Source organism: Mizuhopecten yessoensis, unplaced genomic scaffold (genome assembly GCF_002113885.1).
Source record: "Mizuhopecten yessoensis strain PY_sf001 unplaced genomic scaffold, ASM211388v2 scaffold7281, whole genome shotgun sequence".
NCBI classification, from domain to species: Eukaryota; Metazoa; Mollusca; class Bivalvia; order Pectinida; family Pectinidae; genus Mizuhopecten; species Mizuhopecten yessoensis.
This window is the reverse complement of record NW_018406969.1, coordinates 20,320-40,628: the sequence shown is the minus strand read 5'-3', so window position 1 is coordinate 40,628 and position 20,309 is coordinate 20,320. Positions and strand designations below refer to the sequence as shown.

Below are 20,309 nucleotides of genomic sequence, written 5' to 3'. Positions count from 1 at the left end.
GGGGGAATGATGAAACATGATGAAAATGTTAATAACGAACTAAGTTGTAAGCTCTAAAATTATTTAAATCAAAATACAACATGGTAAAAATGAAAACAAGAACGTTGTCTCTTCTGCCCAATATGGAGCTTGATTGTAGTTTAATTGTAGGAGGCCTATGTTTATGTCCTCAAATTATAACAGGGATTTCTCAAATATGGACTTAAACAGTCTGATGGAATGATGTTCTGTGTGATGAAGGTTTTAGGAAGGAATTAAAGAGTTATCTTTAGGTATCTGTCCTGATGCCTATTTGTCTAATGTCATTTGAGGAAGAACCTCTGACCCTAATTTCAGTAAATTGAACACCAGGGTTGTTGCCAGCTATTTTGGGAAAGGCAGGAATTGGGAATATATCATTTGCATTTGCAAAAAATTGGGAAATTTCATCCGTATCCCCACATACAGCAAAATGTATAGCAATAAATAAACACATCAATTTTCTGTGTTTTCGTTTATTCAATTTCAAATTGTTTGTTATCTATGTATCTTGAATGCTCCTTATTCATGGATGGTAAATATTTTGAACATTGTATATATAATGAGAACGATGTGAAACTTGTATTTATAAACATGCTTTCTAATCCAACTGGGAAAGTAAAAGACTGAAGTTGGGAAAATACACGATTATTTTTCAATTTGGGATGGATCCCTGTACTGGACCCTATAAACACCTGGCAAAATATCTGAATACAGCAATGTAGTAGATTACAATTTTTTATGCATACATCATCCGGTATCTTACCTGTTTACCTAACACGACCAGGTCTATCTTCTCCTCCTCAACAATCTTGGCAAGGATTTTAGACACGTGGAAAGGCTGAAGTGTCTCATAGTCTTTGGGCTCTATTTTAACATGGATAGCTCGATCAGCTCCCATCGCTAAAGCTGTACGCAGAGTTTCCTGTGTGGAAAATAAATTTATCAAACTATTACAACAAAACAGAAATTCTTTCATATCAATAATATTTACATTTGCTCTGCATGCTTCCATTGCAATGCAATGCATTGAGAAGGCAAATGTTGTTATGAGATTATAACAACGTTTGCTCTCAAGTAACGTCACCAATCTCTGTTGTGATCTCATCAATTCATTGTTGTCAACACTTAATTTGCTGTTCAAAGAACTGTTGGAAATAACTAAATAAAGTGTAACTACTCTATCATTATGTAAATATTAATAATGAACATTAAAGCAAATACTGTTATGGTCCTATAACACACATTTCTATTGCTGACAAACTTGCATAAAGCCCTGTCAGTCTTTATAAGTTTGTCATCAATAGCAATGACAATGTGTGTTATAGGACCATAACAACATTTGCTAAAACATTAATTGCTTAATTAAATAATTGTGTACTGAATGTTTCCATTAGCATAAACAATCATTTGACTGTAATTACTGAAATTTAAAAAATAATCAAAGTGGTACACAAAGAATCAGAAACCTGTTACAACCATGGTTAGTAAAACCTTAATATCAATATCATACCCGGTTTATCATTTGCTGTACCTATATATACTTTTCAGCTCATATTTTAATAATCTTTTTCCTTCAGAATATTTAAACAGAACAGTAATATGTCTCCGTCATCATACATTGCTAAAACTCTTTACAACTCTTTGGCTGAACAAATGGCAGCAGTAGACATAAGTTTTAATAAATTATGAAATATTAATTCTAAATTATAAGAATAATACAGTAAAATCAACTTCAACTATTGACTATAGCTACCGAGTGTAAGTCATTAATCCAATGACTTCAATAAACATTTCATGTGTATCAAGAGAAAGAGAAATGCAACAGCCAGACCAGCATTTGAACCTGAGGCCCTCCAAACTCTGGACGGACGCTCTATCAATTGAGCTACCTAGGCCTGGTCACCAGTGAAGTTCCACTATATCCCTCCCTCCCTTTTCTAAGTTTTCGCCCCCCAAAGTACAACCAAGGATCGGGTACTCCCTCCCTTGCCAAGCACTCAGTGCTTTCAACAATGGTTGGCAAGCGTGCCACTTTTGTGATAGGAGCAAAAATATATGCACTGCAAGACCGGGATTTGATCCATGGACCACCCAAACTTTTGACGAACACTCAACCAATTGACATACCTGGTCACCGACAATTGTCCCGGTCCATTTACACTTCACAAGTAGTCATTAAATATGACATTTACCCACTGATTTAGTTTTGGCTCAGTTTACTGCCAAATACAGGCTGTTTCCCCTTGGTAAAAAATTGCTTTATTTTCCCAAAATGACCAAAAATTGAGGAATATATTTCCGATTTCAATACAAATAATTCTATATTTTCCCAATTTATTAAGGAATAGGCTGTTGTAAAATTCAGGTAACAAAAACACTGATTTACCATATGTTAACTCATTCACCCCTGATGACAGTCAAGACACATTTGAACTCTTCCAATCCAAAGGTTGGAATAGTTCATAATGAAATTTCAGGGGTGAACCAGTTAATTAAAGGGCATACTTAAGCTTCAACACTTTCAAAACACAACAAATTAACCTTAAATCATGACCTCCTCAAACTCTCTACAGACTGAAATTACATGTACTAAAGTATGAATTACAGACCTGGCTCTGTTGGGGTCCACATGACACAGCTATGACCTCTGATGCCAACTTCTTCTCTTTCATACGCATGGCCTCCTCCATAGCAATCTCATCGAATGGATTCATGCTGTGCTTCACCCCATCTGTGACCACACCCAGTTTGTCTGGTTTAACACGCACCTGACGGGGGGAAAAAACCCAGCACATTAACAGTTGTTGGACACAGGACTTAATTATCATAACAATGAAAATAAATATTGAACAACAGACATTGCGAAGTTATACACATCCTTGATATAAATATTTATCAGATCTATATTATTTATGATTGCTATTTCTCCCCTCGTTTTGTTTTTCTAAATGCCGATGTTTTTTAGGGGCCAATAATGGGCCCCATTCCCAATTGAAAATATTACATATTTATGCCTTATTCCCAAAATATGCAGTTTACTCCTGAAAATTTCCTTCCCAATTTGTACATTTTCTTCCAAAATGACATAAAATGGTCCCATACCAAATTAAGCCCTGGCCGATCAAGATAATTTTCCAAAGTATCTGTCCTTTTTTATGACATCCTATAATGCTTGTCTCTAAACATTTTCTTCGTGTTGGTAAGTATGGATAATGAAAAGTTCTTGTTTACACAACCAATAAAATGTTCTATGTGACGTTCTGATGACTAGTACGATATGTACACTGTCACCATCATCAGAGATAATTGTATTGGTTGTGTAAAAAAGAACTTTTCATTATTTATAACGCTTGTCATTCATATATACATAACACTGAAATTTATTGATGACAATGCATCCATTAAGGGAGAAGACAGAATGGTTAACCCTTTCAACACTGTAGACCATAATGGACTCATCCAGATCATTTAATGGTAGAGTTTATTAAAGTTACAAAGTGGTGAAAGGGTTAAGGTTCCATATATATAGGAATGTTTACAATGTACGCATAGCTGTCAACCCTCCCTCATTAGGAGGTAGACTCCCTCATTTTGACCAAAATTTACCAATCTCCCTTGAAACTCCCTCATTCAAGTCCAAACTCAAAATCTACATCCTGTGGTCTAATGTTACTGCAGGGTGTGTGTTCTTAACAGGTAAGTCAGAATGAGTGTTTTAACACATAAAAAGGGAAAGATAAATTGAGCAAAGCCGTTTCAGTCGCATTTCACACACTTTCTCCCTCATGATCATCTGAAAATGTGGAATGAGGGAGATCTCCATTATTGGAGGTTCAAAGGTTGACATCTATGTGTATGTTAAGGCATTTCATCCAGGTATACGTAAGTGTAGACGATTTGACTGGGCTCAAGATTATTTCCCAAAGTAAAGAAAGACTAGGAAAAAGTTTTGCAATTCTATTAAAGAACAATTGTTAACTGTGATAATTTGCGATATCTAAAAAAGTTATAGTTGATCACTGATCACTGTTGTACCCATGCACATTACCTTGAGCATTACAAATAATAAAATTATAACCACATCTATAGGTTATTTTGATGTATCCATGTAGTGACTATTATCAAGAAATTTGCAGGGAAATGCTTCATATTTAAAGAATGATTACAATTATTTATATTTCCATCATATTTTTACTGGAGAACTCAAAAGAGAAACACAACAGTTTGAACCCGGTTCCCTCCGAACTCCAGTCAGACACTCTACCAATTGAGCAACCTGGTCGCTGACGATTGACCCAGTCCAGTTCTGCTACATTTCTCCCTCCTTTTTCTAAGTCTTCACCCCCAAAGACACAACTTTTTACAACTCAGGTTCGGATAACCCCTTGATAAGCATTCTTCCAGTGCTTGAAACAAGGGTTGGCAAGCTTGCAAATTTTGTAACTGAAGAAAGAGAAATGCAATGGCCAGACTGGGGTTCGAACCCGGGACCCTCCAAACTCTAGACGGGCGCTCTACCAATTGAGCTAAGTACGTACCTAGTCACCGATGATCGACCCAGTCCAGTTCCCTTACTGTATAAATCACTTACCATGAAGTAGCCCGAGTTTCCTCTGGGCCAAACACCAGACTTAGACATTTTGAAATATAGATGTCTGGTGTGGGGTCAGAGCGCACTCCTGTATAAAAATTTGGAATTCTCCGTCACCGTATGGAAGGAATCAGAGAGTTACCAGGTGCTGACAACAAAACTCTACTATGACACAACACATACCTCACATACATGGATCAATGGATTATTTATTGATCCAAATCCGCTCTTATTATCACCAACAGCTGCTTAATTACGTCAGAAGACTCCTCAGTTTTCATCGTTCAAAATTTCCTAGCCAAGCGAAAGCCATTTTGTAGTTTGTGGGAGTGACTAATAATCAACAAGCCGTACTAATCAGGGCTGAAAACAGAATATATCATTCTTGTTTAGAAGATTTCCTGACCACGTCTTTTTCGTTGATTAGTCACTCCCTGATACCTAACAGATAATTCTACATTTTCATATACTGTAGACTAGTAGTGTGCTCCTTGCCATACACCAGACATCTATATATGTCAAAATTTCTAAGTCTGGTGTTAGGGCCAGAGGAAACTCGGGCTACCTTACTGTATTAATCACTAACCATGAAGCTAACCAGCCTGAGTTCACAAGCCAAGGTAGGTCACCTTGTAGCGAGTGCATCTAAACCTGTTTTGAACAGTGTGAACATAAAATAATAAACGTGAAGCATGTCCCAACCCATCCAGTGGCCGATCCAGAGACCTATCTGGGGGGGTTTCCATGTGGGGAAAAATTGAGGAAAATGGTGAAAATATATGATTTTTAAAGAAAATTCTCGGGGTGGGGGGGTTTCCTGAAGCCCAAAAAAAACCTCTGGATCCGCCACTGCAATCAGCTTTGTTGGTTTACACTTAGTGACATTNTACGCCATAATGAACAAAAACATGTTGCAATGACATGACTCAAATATGAAGAAAAAAAATCATGTGCAGAATTTTAAAGCCTAACAGTTAATCGACGGGTTCTTTTTGACGTTCCTTCTTGACTTTGACGGTTTGTTATGAAACGCTCATGTAACCGGCAGTGCAGTAGAAAATCGTTTGAGAAAAATAAGTTAGGGTTAGCAGTAAAGAAAATATTTTCTAGTCCAAAAAACAGTCAAATGCTTCGATGTTGGTCATGCCAGAATAACAATCTTACTTTCACAGCATAATCTATCACTCGTTTACATCCAACAAGTATTCTAAGAGACATTTTCACAGGTCGGTCATCTGCAGCAAACTTGAGTAACCTTTGTTCCCAAGAAGGGACATACCATTATTGCCATATTGAGAGTTTTCAAAAAAGGGTTTTCGAGATAGTTCTATTCAAAGAAAGATTCCAATAAGCAAATTATTTTGAATTAACTTCTTGAAATTGGAAAAATGAGTAGAAGACCTAGTTGATATTATTTTTACATAATATTTTTAAATGTTCTTAAAATAATTATTTCTCCCTTTCAATTAAACTACTCTCCAGGAACAAAAGAGTTCCGCAACGAAGCGTGTAAATGACGTTGTCCACGGTGCTCTTGCATGCAGACGATTGCCATAAACACGCCTTTTCGGTAATTTGGTTTGTCGGGGTACTTCATCTTCTTTGGTATTGACTGCACTGAATATAAGTGGATCATGGTCGCAATTCAAAATGCCAGATCCATTTTGCTGTCTTTCTGAAAACTCTCAGGGTCTTGACTAGGCCACAGGCGCTTGTATCTGGTTAAAATCCAAAATCACATATGACATGTAAGTAGTGGATTTTGTATTTAAGCTCAGGTATTAAATACCAGATACAATATGTAAGTAGTGGATTTTGGATTTTAGCTCAGGTATTAAATACCAGATACAAGCGCCTGTGACTAGGCCTCAGTGCCAATATATCCTATTGACAACACAGGGACCTGAAAATTTGTTACAGCTATAATTGGAACTAAACTAATGTGTTCAGAGCAATTTTATATGTTTATAGGGTTAGATCGATTTTTTGTGTCATTTTAACCCCCTAATTTTAGATCGACTCCTATTAACATGTAAAATTACTCTGAACGCATTAGTTTAGGTCCAATTATAGCTGTAACAAATTCTCAGGTCCCTGTGAGTGACCGCAGGTACTTACCTCGTCTGTCAATACAGCTATAATATAATCGTATAGGTGTATTGACAGACCAGGCTAGTACCGGTGTATTGACAACAGGAGTTGGTACCAGGTAAGCACACTTAAAATATCCTATACTTCCTCAGTTGAACGCTCTACCACTGCGCTAAAGGGAATTAATTCCCTCTAGCTGGTAGCTAGAAGGCCACCCTTTTGCTATATATATTTAGTACATCACATGATAATTTCTAGGATAGCTATTGGATAACTACCCTTGTTCTATTTGGTATAGTTAGCATCCGCCGTTGACAACGGGAACTATACCTGGAGACCGGCACTATACCTTTTTTTTTTACCGCTGAGACTGCGGGAAAAGTAACATGACGCTAAGAGTTGCGCCCCTTCTCCTAGAGGGCGCTGTATATATTCTACTTTCACTTCATTGTTGTCGTCTGCCAAAATGGCTTCGAATTTCGGGATCAGGAATGCCGATTGCTTCGCAGAGGCTCAGCAATGCATAAAGACGAAGCAGGCGACACCATTTGACGTCGAAGACCTTAGACTTCCTACTGGAAAGGGGAACCGTATGTGACCTAGTGGTGATTTCAATCCAGTGAATTGAATATGCAACAAAAAAGGAGAGATCTATTTAAAACATTATCTTATCGTCATTTGTTGTTAATTATTAAATATGTTACTTTTTATTGTCAAATGACAGTCATGGGATGTACTAAATCTATTACGACCCTTTCCCTCGGGAACAGTTCTCTTAAAGTGTTGTCTGGAGAGGTATAGTGCCTCCCCAGACAACACTATAAGAGAACAGTTCCCTCGGGAAAGGGCCATAATAGAATAATATAGATAAATATATATCTCATCCTTTCTTTCTGGTGCTTATCTCTCGTTGACTCACTTTATGTGATAGTTCATCTTGCGCAAGAATAGGTCCTCTACATCAGCGTTCCTTGTCCGCGATACTTTCAGCTTAATTGATGCCTTCGGCTGTCTTTAGCCGAGGGGACTTGGTTTTATATAATAGCTATATTTTCAATTATAGTATATCAGTTCTATCTTCTTGTAATATGATGTATATGTACATGTAACTGTTCTGTTTCACTGTGTCTTGATAAAGGAGCGGATCGCTCCGAAAATTTGACAACCTAAACTTGTCCACACTGTTGGAATTACTTCTTTGCCCCATATATATATATAAAAATATAGATTTGAGTCCTGCCTCACTCCCTCTTTTCCAGTAGTAAATTATGTCCGTCCTGCACTCCCTTTGGCGACAGGGATATTATATTTATTTAAATGTTAGTTGCGGAATGTTTGGAACAATTCATTTTGTGTAAGCAATTAATTTGGATTAATGATACCCATACAAAAGGAGTAAAAGTTCATTGATTTTGAGGTCTCGTAACTTAGGTCAAAAGTCCAGGTGACAATTTGATATTTTAGGAAAGTCTTGTTAGCTCACCTGGCCCCAAGTGCGACTTCTTCTCAATAACCAACAGGCCAAATGTCATGATATTTGGCTGGTTGGTTGCTGGGATGAAGCCCAACAAAGTTTGAAAAAAGAAATGGCCTTGACCCATATTCAAGGTCACAGGGGTCAAATTTGTTAAAACCTTTAAAAAACTTCTTCTGATTAACAAAAAGTCCCAGAAGCGTGATATTTGGCAGATAGGTTCCTAGCATGAAGCCTGACAAACTTTGCGAAAAGAAATGACCTTGACCCATGTTCAAGGTCTCAGGGGTCAAATTATTTAAAACCTTTAAACAACTTCTTCTGATTAAACAAAAGGCCCAGAAACTAGATATTTGGCTGATAGGTTCCTACGATGACGCCCGACAAGGTTTGCGAACAGAAATGACCTTAACCCATATTCAAGGTCATAGGGGTCAAATTTTTTTAAAATCTTTTAACTGACAGGCCCTGAAGCATGCTATTTAGCTGATATGTTCCTAGGATAATGTCTGACGAAGTTTGCAAAAAGAAATGACCTTGACCTGTATTCAAGGTCACAGGGGTCAAATTTGTTAAAACCTTTAAAACCTTAAACAACTTTTTTCATCAACTGATGAATAATTGAAAGGCCCAGAAGCATGATCTTTGCATTGGCTGATAGGGAAAAAAGATGAAGCCCTACAAAGTTTGCAAAAAGAAATGACCTTTGCCCATATTCAAAGTCACAGGGGTCAAATTTGTTAAAACCTTTAAACGACTTCTTCCGAATAACCAAAATGCCCAGGGTGATATTTGGCCAGTAGTATGCTGGGACGAAGCACTACCAAGTTTGTTCAAATTAATTACCTTTGCCCATATGCAAGGTCACAGTGGTTATTCGTCTGAAAAAAATTAAAAACAACTTCTGAATAACTTAAGGTTCCAGGGTGATCGGTTGTTCATGTGAATGACCTTGACATACTTTCAAGGTCACATCTGGTCCACAGTGCATTAACTTTTGTGCAATAAACAAAAGGTATAGGGCCATTAGGGTGATGTTTGACATGTTGCATTCTGTGAGGAAGGCTATAGAGTTTGTTCAATTTAAGGGGCTTGTCGGGGAAAAAATTACAAAATAAATGGGTCTAAATGCGTTCTCTGGCCTTCCAAAAGTTATACCACGGCAATATGATGGTCGAGATCTGCTTGCAATGTCGAGTTTTGACCACTGAAATCTCGGGGGAAGCGCAGATCTATATATATATATGTCGCGTGGTTGTTTTGAAAGTGAGGCAGTGAAGATAACAATAATAGCACACTGTCTATCAGCCATGTCGGACTCAACTAGCGGACAAGACAGCAATACTTTGCATAAAGAATTGTTTTCAAAGGTCATGTATGAAGAAAGTGTAGTATTCCTACTTATATGTTGTTGTTATATATAACGGTATTGATACCTCGTGCCTGTCATGACTTTTGCATGCATCTTTTTCTTTCGCCGTGATGTTTACATTTGGCCTTGTTGATGACGCGCATGCGGTAAAATTACGTCACTGATCTGGGTCAATTGAGAGTTTTACACTGTCGGGTGACGATTTAGGATTTCTTTAATATAATTATAATTTTTACTCTTAGGGAGTGAATTTCAGCAAAATTTGAATCGGTATATTTCATAAGAAGGTATTTTAAACATGTGTTTGCTATTTTAGCAAATACGACATTTTTTCCCCGACCAGCCCCTTTAATGTCCATGTAAGATGTTTGTCTTTCAAGGTCACAGGGGTCAAATGTGTGTTTAATCGTTTAACAGGTATTTTTGAATGACTTAAGTCAAGACACTGATATTTTGCCTGTAGCTTTATTTTAGTCCAATCTTAAGGTTACAATTGTGAGATTAATACCAGGTGAGCGATGCAGGCCAATTGGGCCTCTTGTTTTTCTGATGCAATATCTAGAACAAAACATCACATCTAAGCCAAACCTGACATCCCGTACATCTGATTGGCTGATGTCTCATATAACTATAGAAGAGCAAGATGCCTATATTGGAAAAATAGTTCAAAGGTCATGGAAGGTCACAGAAGCAATGGACAGATACAAATTTTGTGAAAATATTCTTTGTCACAGTACACTTAAACAATACATCATATATTAGCTAGGGTTGCAACAATATATTGTATCATATCGCAATACAGAGTACTTTCTTGTGCATCGTACGGAAATGTTTGGTTTACCTTTATCACGATACACTAACTACTAAACTTATCAATCCATTTTTATCAAACTTTCGAAAAGGGTACTTATATATTTTTTGAATCTTCCAGTAAAGATGTGGTCCAGTCGTACCCAAAAGCACTAGAAATTATACAAAAATGTATTTTGATAGTACTTACTATTGAAGTATATGATAAAACTTGTTAAAATCCTGTAGCAAGTCATTATGAAGTTGACCTTTTAAGCAGATATATTTGTATCGTAAGAATTGTACCACAAAACTTATAGTATCTTGATCAGGTAATTGCGTATCATTGCAGCCCTATTATTAACCAAACTAAGATGGATGTTTCCCCTTTGAAATCTGTATATTGATTTGAAGGTTTACTGGGTAACAATTTAAAGTCGGGTAGACGACATAGAGTAGTTTCTATAATACTGTATTCAATTTATAAAGTGCCCCTGGGACCCCCACCTTTTTTCTGTGAAAGAGAATGGGTGTGCTTAATGTGAAAAACTGTTAAAATGTTTCTTACTTCACTGATCTGTCAATATAAACTTCAAAATTTCTTTTGACTAAATGCTTTGTGTCCTTTACCATTTACGTTACTCGGCAAAGTAATTAAGCCAGTGGTCTAGCATCATTTTCTGATTCAAAATTTGGCCAATTGACTTTTCATAATGTTAGCTGATTCCTCCTTTGAAAGATTACACTGTAAATGTGTGGGAGGTCATGCTTGCTGCAGTTTTAATACATATGGACATGGTCAGTTTCAGCCGGTTTGAGCATGAAAAGGATTTATTAAATAAACGCACCCCTCTTGTGTTTTTGCAAGTGCACAGTGCAATTAATAGGTTGTGGAATATTAGCCAAAATATCTTTTCAAAGAAAATATTTAACATTTTTTCACCAGTCATGATATAAAATCTACTAGCCCCAGTTGTTGGGCTGTTGAATTGTACACTTCGATAGTATCTGATGTTGACTTGTCCCTTCTGTCACAGGTTGGTAATATATGGAACGGTAAAAGACTAGGACTTGGGAAGGTCAAGGGCCGAATTTGTAGATCAACATGTCAAGTCTTTTTTCCAAAGTGGCTTTCTACCCAACATTGGTTTACAACATCTTCTTATCCAAGGTTACCAGTAGGAACTGGTATGACCGCATCGATGAAACTGTTCTCCTTGGGGCTTTACCACTGCGAGGAATCACCAAGCAGGTACGTAATTGTACCTGTTATCAAGTAAATATTAAAACTTCATTTTGTATCAACTTGGAAAACATTAGCTGTTTCCTACTGACTCAGCCATTTGGTAGAGCGTAAGACTAGCAAACCAGAGGACCTGGGTTCGACTCCTAGTTGAGGCATTGATTGGTTTGGTTATATTTTGTTTAACATCCTATCAACAGCTAAGGTCGTTTAAGAACGTGCCTTCACGTGCGTTGTGTATGCATGCATGTGTGTATGTGTGCCATAGACAGGGTATGTAGTGTACTTGCCACCTTGTGATAGCACAGATCTGCATGGTGCCAACTTTATAGTGCTGTCTCACTGAAATACCATGCCGAAGGCACCCAGTACAGCATTCTGCCCAGTCATATTATAGTGACAGCGGTTATATGCGCACTGAACCAGGAGGAATTGAATGATATTATAACCTCTGTTACATCAGCAATGCTATACTGACCCTTTTTTTTCATTATTTCATACAAATTTGTGATTTTTGGTTCTGATGTGTGGTGTATAATATACCAATATACCGGTACATATATATGTATAAGAATCTGATTTCTTACATAGTACCAAAGATACACTGAAAAAAGTGTCCTTGTTCATGTCTTGCCATGTTCTACTGACAAATTACTCATGATGACAATAGCAAATAGGATGAATATGCTGTTTGTTTTGTTAAAATATCTTTCAGAACATTTTATAGATGAAAATTGTATTTTAGTCGATATTCAGTTTACAGAACTTCTAAGTGAAGTTATCAAATAATGCAGAGTTTTAACTTATTGCTAGACTAATACTCAGTAATAGACAGCTATAAACTAGCTATAGTCATCAGGAAAATTAATGTCTATGGGAATTATTTATATCATAGACAAATATGTGTGAGATTCAGTGATAAATTATATATACTTTTGTAGTAAGGGGAAAAGTATTCTTTTGAATTATTTTACAAAACAATAATAATGCGAGGTTCTTACATACCACTTTATCACAACCTAGGTCGTAGGTCATCTCAAAGCGGTTCACAAATCATTGCAAACACATATTCATGTAATAATAAATACACGAGACTACATCTTTTGTCTATTATTGGGTGGTCGGGTGGCACAGTGGATAGCCCACTCGCCTTTCACCAAGGCGGCCGGGGTTCGATTCCCCAATCAGACCTGAAAAGGTATCAGGTCACCTGCCTGATCACGTGGGTTTTCTCCGGGTACTACGGTTTCCTCCCACATTTAGACCCTCACCTGCGCACTAACATCTGGATCAACAAGAGTGATTAACATTTAGTTATATGTCTTGTTTCATATTTGTTGTAATATAAAATTCATATTTTATATTCATTTAATCATACACTTAATATATAAGTAATTTTTGTTTGGTCCAAGGTCTAGTCTAATGAAATTTCAGTAGGTTTATAAGAAATCCATATAACATAGACCTGGAGTCATCTATAGTGTGTAAGTTCTTAACTCTAAAACTGAAAATACAGGTTCTTTGTGATTATTTCTTTTCCAGCTTGTTGAGGAAGAGAATGTGCGAGGCCTGGTATCTATGACGGAGGATTTTGAGATGAGTCAGTTTGTGAATTCCGAGGAGGTGCAGTATAATGTTTTCTATCTGTGTTTGTGATTTGTTTACAATATTATCCCAACATGTATGACCCGATGAGCTTATCTTGTAGTATTGTACCCGTCTGTCCGTCTTTCTGATATCGTTCAAGGTAATTTCATCTGTCAAATTTTTCATATCACTGCCAAAAATTGGAACTATGCTCTGAAAACTTGATTTCCATCACAACTACATCCTCAATACACCTGGGTTACGCTAACTTTCGCTGTCTGCAATATTGAAGACATGAAGTTATAGCTATTTGATTGGTCTCGGGTAAAAAAAAGCCTGGCCAATCACTACGCTGATACCTGTCCTTTGAAGATTACAGAGGATGGACATTCAAATTATAATTTAAAAGCCAGTCAATTTTACCATCATGCGACTGCCAGATTCTTTTCATGTACATCAAAGGAACAAACTAGTCTGCTTGTCTCATCCACAAGGTGACGCACACTGAGCCTTCAATTTTGCTCTATGACATATTCAAGGGATGTAGAGAGCGAGATTGAGCGTAATCCCTGGAGTATTGAGGAAGGCATGACAATAGATTGTAGTTGGTATGGAATATGAAGTTAATTTCTTTTACAAAAATTATAAAAGACGTTATATCAACATATAATAATCACAACAATTAACTCATTCACCCCAGAAATTTCATAATGAACGTTTCCTACCTTTGAATTGGAAGAGTTCAGATGTGTCTTCAAGGGTGAGTGAGTTAGTGCATTAACCAAAGTTAACTTTCATAAGGAATTACAGAAATATGCAAATTGATATCACTGAACTATCAATTCTTACTTGATCTGTTCTTAGCTTGCACATATGCAATTGTTCAGGTAAAACCAAAGTGACTGAAAGATTCACGTCCATGCTTCTCATATTTTCCCCAAGGAATGGTTGAAGGTTGGTATCACACAACTGCGACTGCAGACAGTGGATTATGTGGGGACTCCTACGCAGGAAAACATCAACCAGGCCGTCAACTTCATTCTGCAGCACAGAGAGCGCCGAGAGAGTGTGTACGTCCACTGTAAGGCTGGCAGGACAAGGAGCACCACAATAGTGGCCTGTTATCTCATCAAGGTTGGTAGGAGTTATCTTCTCTTAGAACACACTGATACAAAGGTGGAATTGATTCCCATACCCGGCCAAATTCTCATAGGGATGATTAAATGCCTTTCGAAAAATTTGTTTCCACTTGACATTTGTCCACTGTAAGACTGGGAGGACAAGGATTGCCACAATAGTGGCCTGTTATCTCATCAAGATTTAACTAAGTTGAGTTAGTATCCCGTGCAATGAAGCCTTGAGGGAATATATAGCATTCTGTTAGTATATGTGTTTGTTCACATTTGCATTGCTTTTAATTAAATTTCATTGTATTGTCAAGCATGAGAATATCTCAGTGGTCCATGTTCAAGGTCAAGGTCACTGTTTCTATTTATTGAATTTTTTGGTCATTATTCTAGCAAATGCATTCCAGAATTTTATCAATTTTCATTTATTAACCATGCATGTAAATATCTTGAATGTTTCAAAGTGCAAAGGTCAAGAACAAAGAGCAAAGTGGTCCGTCGTCCGTACTTAAATAATTCTTGATATCGCTATTTCTCAGGAAGTACAACAGGGATCTTTCTCAAATTTTATATGTATGCTCCCCTTGGTGTGTAGTTGTGCATGTTTACTTTTGAGACTGATCAGATAAACAAAATGGTCGACAGGCAGCCATCTTGGATTTTGACAGTGAAGATTTTATTGTTATCGCTATTTCTCAGAAAGTACTGGAGGGATCTTTCTCAAATTTTACACGTAGGTTCCCCTTGGTCCTTAAATGTGCATGTTTACTTCTGTGATTGACCAGATAAACAAAATGGCCGACAGGCAACCATCTTGGATTTTGACAGTGAAGGTTTGTAATCGCTATTTCTCAATAAGTGCTGGAGAGATCTTTCTCAAATTTGACATGTAGGTTCCCCTTGGTCTGTAGTTGTGCATGTCATATTTTGAGACTGATCAAATAAACAAAATGGACGACAGGCCACCATTTTGGATTGTGACCTTAAAGGTTTGTTATTGCTATTTCTCAGGAGGTACTTGAGGGATCTTTCTCAAATTTTATATGTAGGTTCCCCTTGGCCCCTTTTTATTCATGCTTACTTTTGAGACTTATCAGATAAACAAAATGGCAGACAGGCAGCTTGGATTTTGACAGTGAAGGTTTAATTGTTATCGCTATTTCTCAGGAAGTACTGGAGGGATCTTTCTCAAATTTGACATGTAGGTTCCCCTTGGTCTGTTGTTGTTCATATTTTCTTATGAGACTGAATATAACAAGAGGCCCAAGGGCCTTAGCGGTCACCTGAGTTATATCATAGGTACTGGTAGCTTTATTTTATTGTTTAGATGTGATGTGGAAATCAGCATGTAAACTAAGTGAAATACAATACTTGTCATGTCATCAAAGGATAAGAATTTTAAAGTATTTGTAAATGTTCCCTTTGGGGCCCCGCTCTAACCCCTGGGGATGGGGCAGGAATTCCAAGTTTACAATGTGATACCATCATCCACCAAAGATGATTCTGACCAAGTAAAAATGATTTCCAACAGAAAATTGTCAAAAGATACCCAAAAGTGTTGTTTCCCTATAAAAACTATAGTAAACTTTACCCCCTCCCCAAGGGAGAACGGATAGCTAGGGGGTCCTGAAATTTACAATTTAAATAAAGCCCCTGATGATCTTTCCATCCATGCAGAGAAAATGACTGTAATACCTCTGAGTCCGGGGAAGAATAAGATTTTTGAAAAATTGGTTAAATTTCCCTTTGGGGCCCCGCCCTGGCCCCTAGGGTTGGGGAAGGAATCCCAATTTTACAATTTAAAACCATCCTCCTCCTCCAAGGATAATTCTAACCAAGTAAGAATAATTTCCAACAGAAAATTGTCAAAAGATACCCAAAAGTGTTGTTTCCCTATATAAGCTATAGTAAACTTTACCCCCTCCCCAAAGGAGAACGGATTGCTCGGGGGTCCTGAAAATTACAAATTAAATAAAGCCCCTGATGATCTTTCCATCCATGCAGAGAAAATGACTGTATTACCTCTGAGTCTGGAGTAGAAGATTTTTGAAATATTGGTTAATTTTCCCTTTTGGGCCCCGCCCTGGCTCCTAGGGATGGGGTAGGAATCCCAATTTTACAATTTAAAACCATCTTCCTCCTCCAAGGATGATTCTGACCAAGTTTGAAAAAATTCCATCCACTGGTTCTTGAGAAGAAGTTGATAATGTAAAAAGTTTACGCACGACGACGGTCAGAAAGTGATTGGAATAGGTCACTTGAGCAAAGCTCAGGTGACCTAAAAACCAAATGGCTGAAGGAAGACCTTAATAGCTCTCTCTCATATTGCAATGATCGGTTCTATTTCTATCACATTAAGTACTGTACTAGTAAATATGTGAAATGACAAACTCACTTTTAGGTTTGTCTTTTATACAGAGTATTAAGTTTTAGATCAAAAGTTACCTCGAGGTGCATTTACTGTTAACATGACTCGATCAAACAGATAAGAAGAAAAGATCGAACTGACAAAGAACTAATGAAGATGGTACAATGGTGGGCGCCAAGGTCCCTCTGGGATCTATTGTTGTCTTTACTCTTTGTGTCTTTGTTAACAGACAAATGGGGGACATGGAAATTTAGACTGCTACTGAGTTTTGCCTTTATTCTCTGTATCTTTGTTAACACTGGTGAATGGGTGACATGAAAATTCAAACTTTTCCTGGGTTTTTTTCCTTACTCTTTTGTTTCTGTGTTAACAGGTCAATGGGTGGACGCCAGATGAAGCTGTAGATTTCATCAAAACAAAGAGAAGTCATATATGGTTACGAGAAAAACAGCTTAAATCGATTAACGATTATTACTCCAACTGGAAAGACTTCAAAACCATTGGCGGAGCCTGAGTAACCTGTTGGTAGTGCTCTAGAATTGTTTTATGTCTTGGCTCGGATTTGGCTGGCACTGGCTTTTTGTTCAATAGTACCACAGCTAAAGCTTAAGCTGAATTGCAGTTTTCAGCTGTAGCCATCATCATGATTTGCTGCATATTCTAAAACAGTAGAAAGCAGTTGAATGGGCAGGACCCATCTCTTGTGACTGTACGGCCAAGTTGTCAGACTTTTTACAGGTTTATCAAAGCTGACTAGAGTCATCGGAAAGAGGATGATCACATTGAGGCATCCTCGATACTCCAGAGGTTAGGCTCACTTTTGCCCACTGCACCCCTGGAATGTATCTTAGCAAAATTGAAGGCAGTTTTGTTTGTTTGTTTTTGTTTATGTCCTATTAACAGCTATGGTCATTTAAGGACGTGCCAGGTTTTGATGGTGGAGGAAAGCTGGAGTTTCCAAGGAAAAAGACCGACCTACTGCTTTTACTGGCGACTGCATGCCTAACGTAGGCCTCAAACTCGCGATCGTGTGGTGGAGAGCTAGTGGTAGCAGAATGTCCGACGCCTTAACCACTTTGCCACTGCGACCCCTTGAAGGCAGGTGTCTGGCTATTTCATTGGTCTCGGGTAAAAAAAAACTGACCAATCTCTAAGATCACACATATCCTTTGAAAATTACAGAGGAGCGACACTGACAGTTAATTTAGCGTTTACGCGACTGACAGATTTCATTTGATGTGTGAACACACCAAAGGATCAAACTAATCTTCTTGTCTCATCCACAAGGTGGCGCACACTACGCGTTTAATTTTGTCATGACACATTCCAGGGATGCAGAGAGCGTAAGGGAGCGTAACCCCTGGAATATCGAGGCTGAGACCTTGAATATCGAGGCTGAGATTTAGATGGATGTTTTCAGTCAGTGTGTATAATATAGGATTGTTTATGAATATTTTCAAATCTGAAGGCAGTGATAAACATGATATATGCTACCTTACCTATTATATTAGTTTTTATCACTTTGCAATTTTCTGTTGCATGCTCGAAAAAAGGTAAACCTATGGATTCTGTCTTGATTTCAGCAATTTAGAAGATTTCGAAATAATGAGGTGTTTGCGGTATGTAAACCGAAAAAAATGAAGCATTTATCTAAAATTTCTCACATAGATTAAAATGAACATATCATGTATAAGAAACCTGATGTACATTTAAGCGTTGAACTGCTTTTAGTTGGCATTCATAGGCAATATGAATGCCAACTGGACAAATTCAATGAAGTGTATATTGCCTATGAATGCCAACTGAAAGTAGTTCAATACTTATATTTACCATTTTTGGAATCAGTTCATCTCATAAAAAAATCAATTATATTTATTATTTATCAGCATTTAGTTCAAATAATGCGTGTTTTGTGTTTGCTTGTTCAATGAAATGAACAGCCATCACCGTGTTGGGTTTGTGGTATCCATGTAACAATTACGACATCATAATAATGATGAAGTCAACAATCGGTCCATGAATAAGTCTATATGAATGCCAACTGAAATTGGTAGGGTTATATAGTGGCGATGCCATAAGATGGTAAACATTTGATAAAATTGTTGTCCAAGACATCAAAACTCTAAAGTATGATATATTTATATGTGAACAAATACAGGTGGGACGTGTTTGCAGATCTAGATTATGGAGGGGGAAAAAATTGAGTTTTTAGTGCAATTTTAGATAGAAGTAAGTAAATGCAATACTTGAATAAAAATTTTAGAACATACAAAAAGATTTCCATTGTCACTTTGTTAAAATATTTGTTTCAGTCCTTTTCGAAATCATAAAAATCACATGTTGCCATGCATTTTAGAGGATTGTAGATGTTAGAATTTCTTTCTTTTTTTTAAATGGAAATGAAAAAAAGAACAAAAAAGTGCAGGGTTCGAATTCAGGACCTTAACATTGCAAAGCCTACACTTTACCGATGTGGCCATACAGCAATTAATTAAGCATCACATCGAAATAAGTGTCCAATTTATTTATGAAAATTATTTTCAGCTAGAAAAAAGCTTCATTTTCTATGTAGAAAAGGGGGAATAATCCACACTGATTGGAACTCTTCTTGGTGATAATAATTTAACTGATGCAGTGTTACCTTACCTTAAATACTTCAGTAGTTCTTGTACTGTAAAAGCTATTTCTCAAGAACAACTAGACAAGTCTTTTTCATATTTCATAAATATGTTCCCTATAGACTGTAGGTTTGCCTATTAATTTTTAAACTGATCATTAGGAAAAGAAAATGGCCACCAGACAGCCATCTTGTATTTTGACTTTTCAAGATTGTCATTGCTTTTTCTCCAGAAGTTTTAAACAAACTCGCATATATTGGTTCTCTTGGTCAATAGTTGTGCATATTTCATTTTGAGACCGATTTGAATAGAAAATGGCCGTCAACTTGCAGCGATCTTGGATTTTGACTGTTTGATTTTGTTATCATTATTTCTCGAAAGTACATTTTCATACCAATCCATAAGAAATTTTAATTGAAAGTTACCACCAGATTCATTTACTGTTGAATTGATTATCAAGTCAACAGATGAGTGAAATATCATCTTTAATACATAGAACTATAGACTAGCTAAGATCTTGTGATGGTGGGCACCAACGTCCCTCTGGTATCTTTTGTTCTGGCACAGCGGACGTTTTAACAGTATAATATATTCAAGAAAATAAATTCCCATCCCTTTTATGAACTAGATTATTGATATAATGTAAAACTCCTATGGTTCTGGTCACACTGGTGCTCGGGTTCTGGAACATTTGTAATAGTATTTAGGAATACCAGAAACTATACCAAACTGGTTCCAGAACATATATATATGTTTAGGTATCGCACCCTTTACATCCACGATACTGATCATACTCTAGAGGTTACACTCACTTTCACTCTCTACACCCCTGGAATATGTCAAAGCAAAATTGAATGCACTCAGTTATCTGATTGGTCTGGGGTAAAAAAAAAAAGACCAGTGCTTGGTTCCAGGCTGACACCTGTCCATTGAAGACTACAGAGGAACAGCACCTGGCTTTAAAGCCAGTCAGTTTTACCGTTAGCGACTGTACATCAATGGATCAAACAAGTCTTCTCGTCTCCTCC

At 37.1% G+C, this 20,309-nt stretch overlaps 2 protein-coding genes across 2 annotated transcripts in view; one reads left to right on the top strand and one right to left on the bottom strand.

Moving 5' to 3' along the window:
* LOC110453343 (electron transfer flavoprotein subunit beta-like) overlaps positions 1 to 5,884 on the bottom strand; it is a 12,639-nt gene extending 6,755 nt beyond the window's left edge. Inside the window, exons 1-3 of the mRNA XM_021502257.1 lie at positions 5,777 to 5,884; positions 2,631 to 2,789; positions 785 to 943 (exon numbers count right to left, since the gene is read on the bottom strand). Of these exons, the coding sequence (XP_021357932.1) occupies positions 785 to 943; positions 2,631 to 2,789; positions 5,777 to 5,830 (372 nt within the window). The 5' untranslated portion in view covers positions 5,831 to 5,884. The remainder of the gene's footprint in view (positions 1 to 784; positions 944 to 2,630; positions 2,790 to 5,776) is intronic.
* Positions 5,885 to 6,098: 214 nt separating this feature from the next.
* On the top strand, positions 6,099 to 18,466 carry LOC110453344 (phosphatidylglycerophosphatase and protein-tyrosine phosphatase 1-like). The gene is made up of 5 exons (XM_021502258.1): positions 6,099 to 6,182; positions 11,376 to 11,590; positions 13,124 to 13,204; positions 14,111 to 14,302; positions 17,037 to 18,466. The coding sequence occupies exons 2-5, from the start codon at positions 11,444 to 11,446 to the stop codon at positions 17,175 to 17,177; spliced, it is 561 nt and encodes a 186-aa protein (XP_021357933.1). The 5' UTR covers positions 6,099 to 6,182; positions 11,376 to 11,443; the 3' UTR covers positions 17,178 to 18,466.
* Positions 18,467 to 20,309: the final 1,843 nt, after the last annotated feature.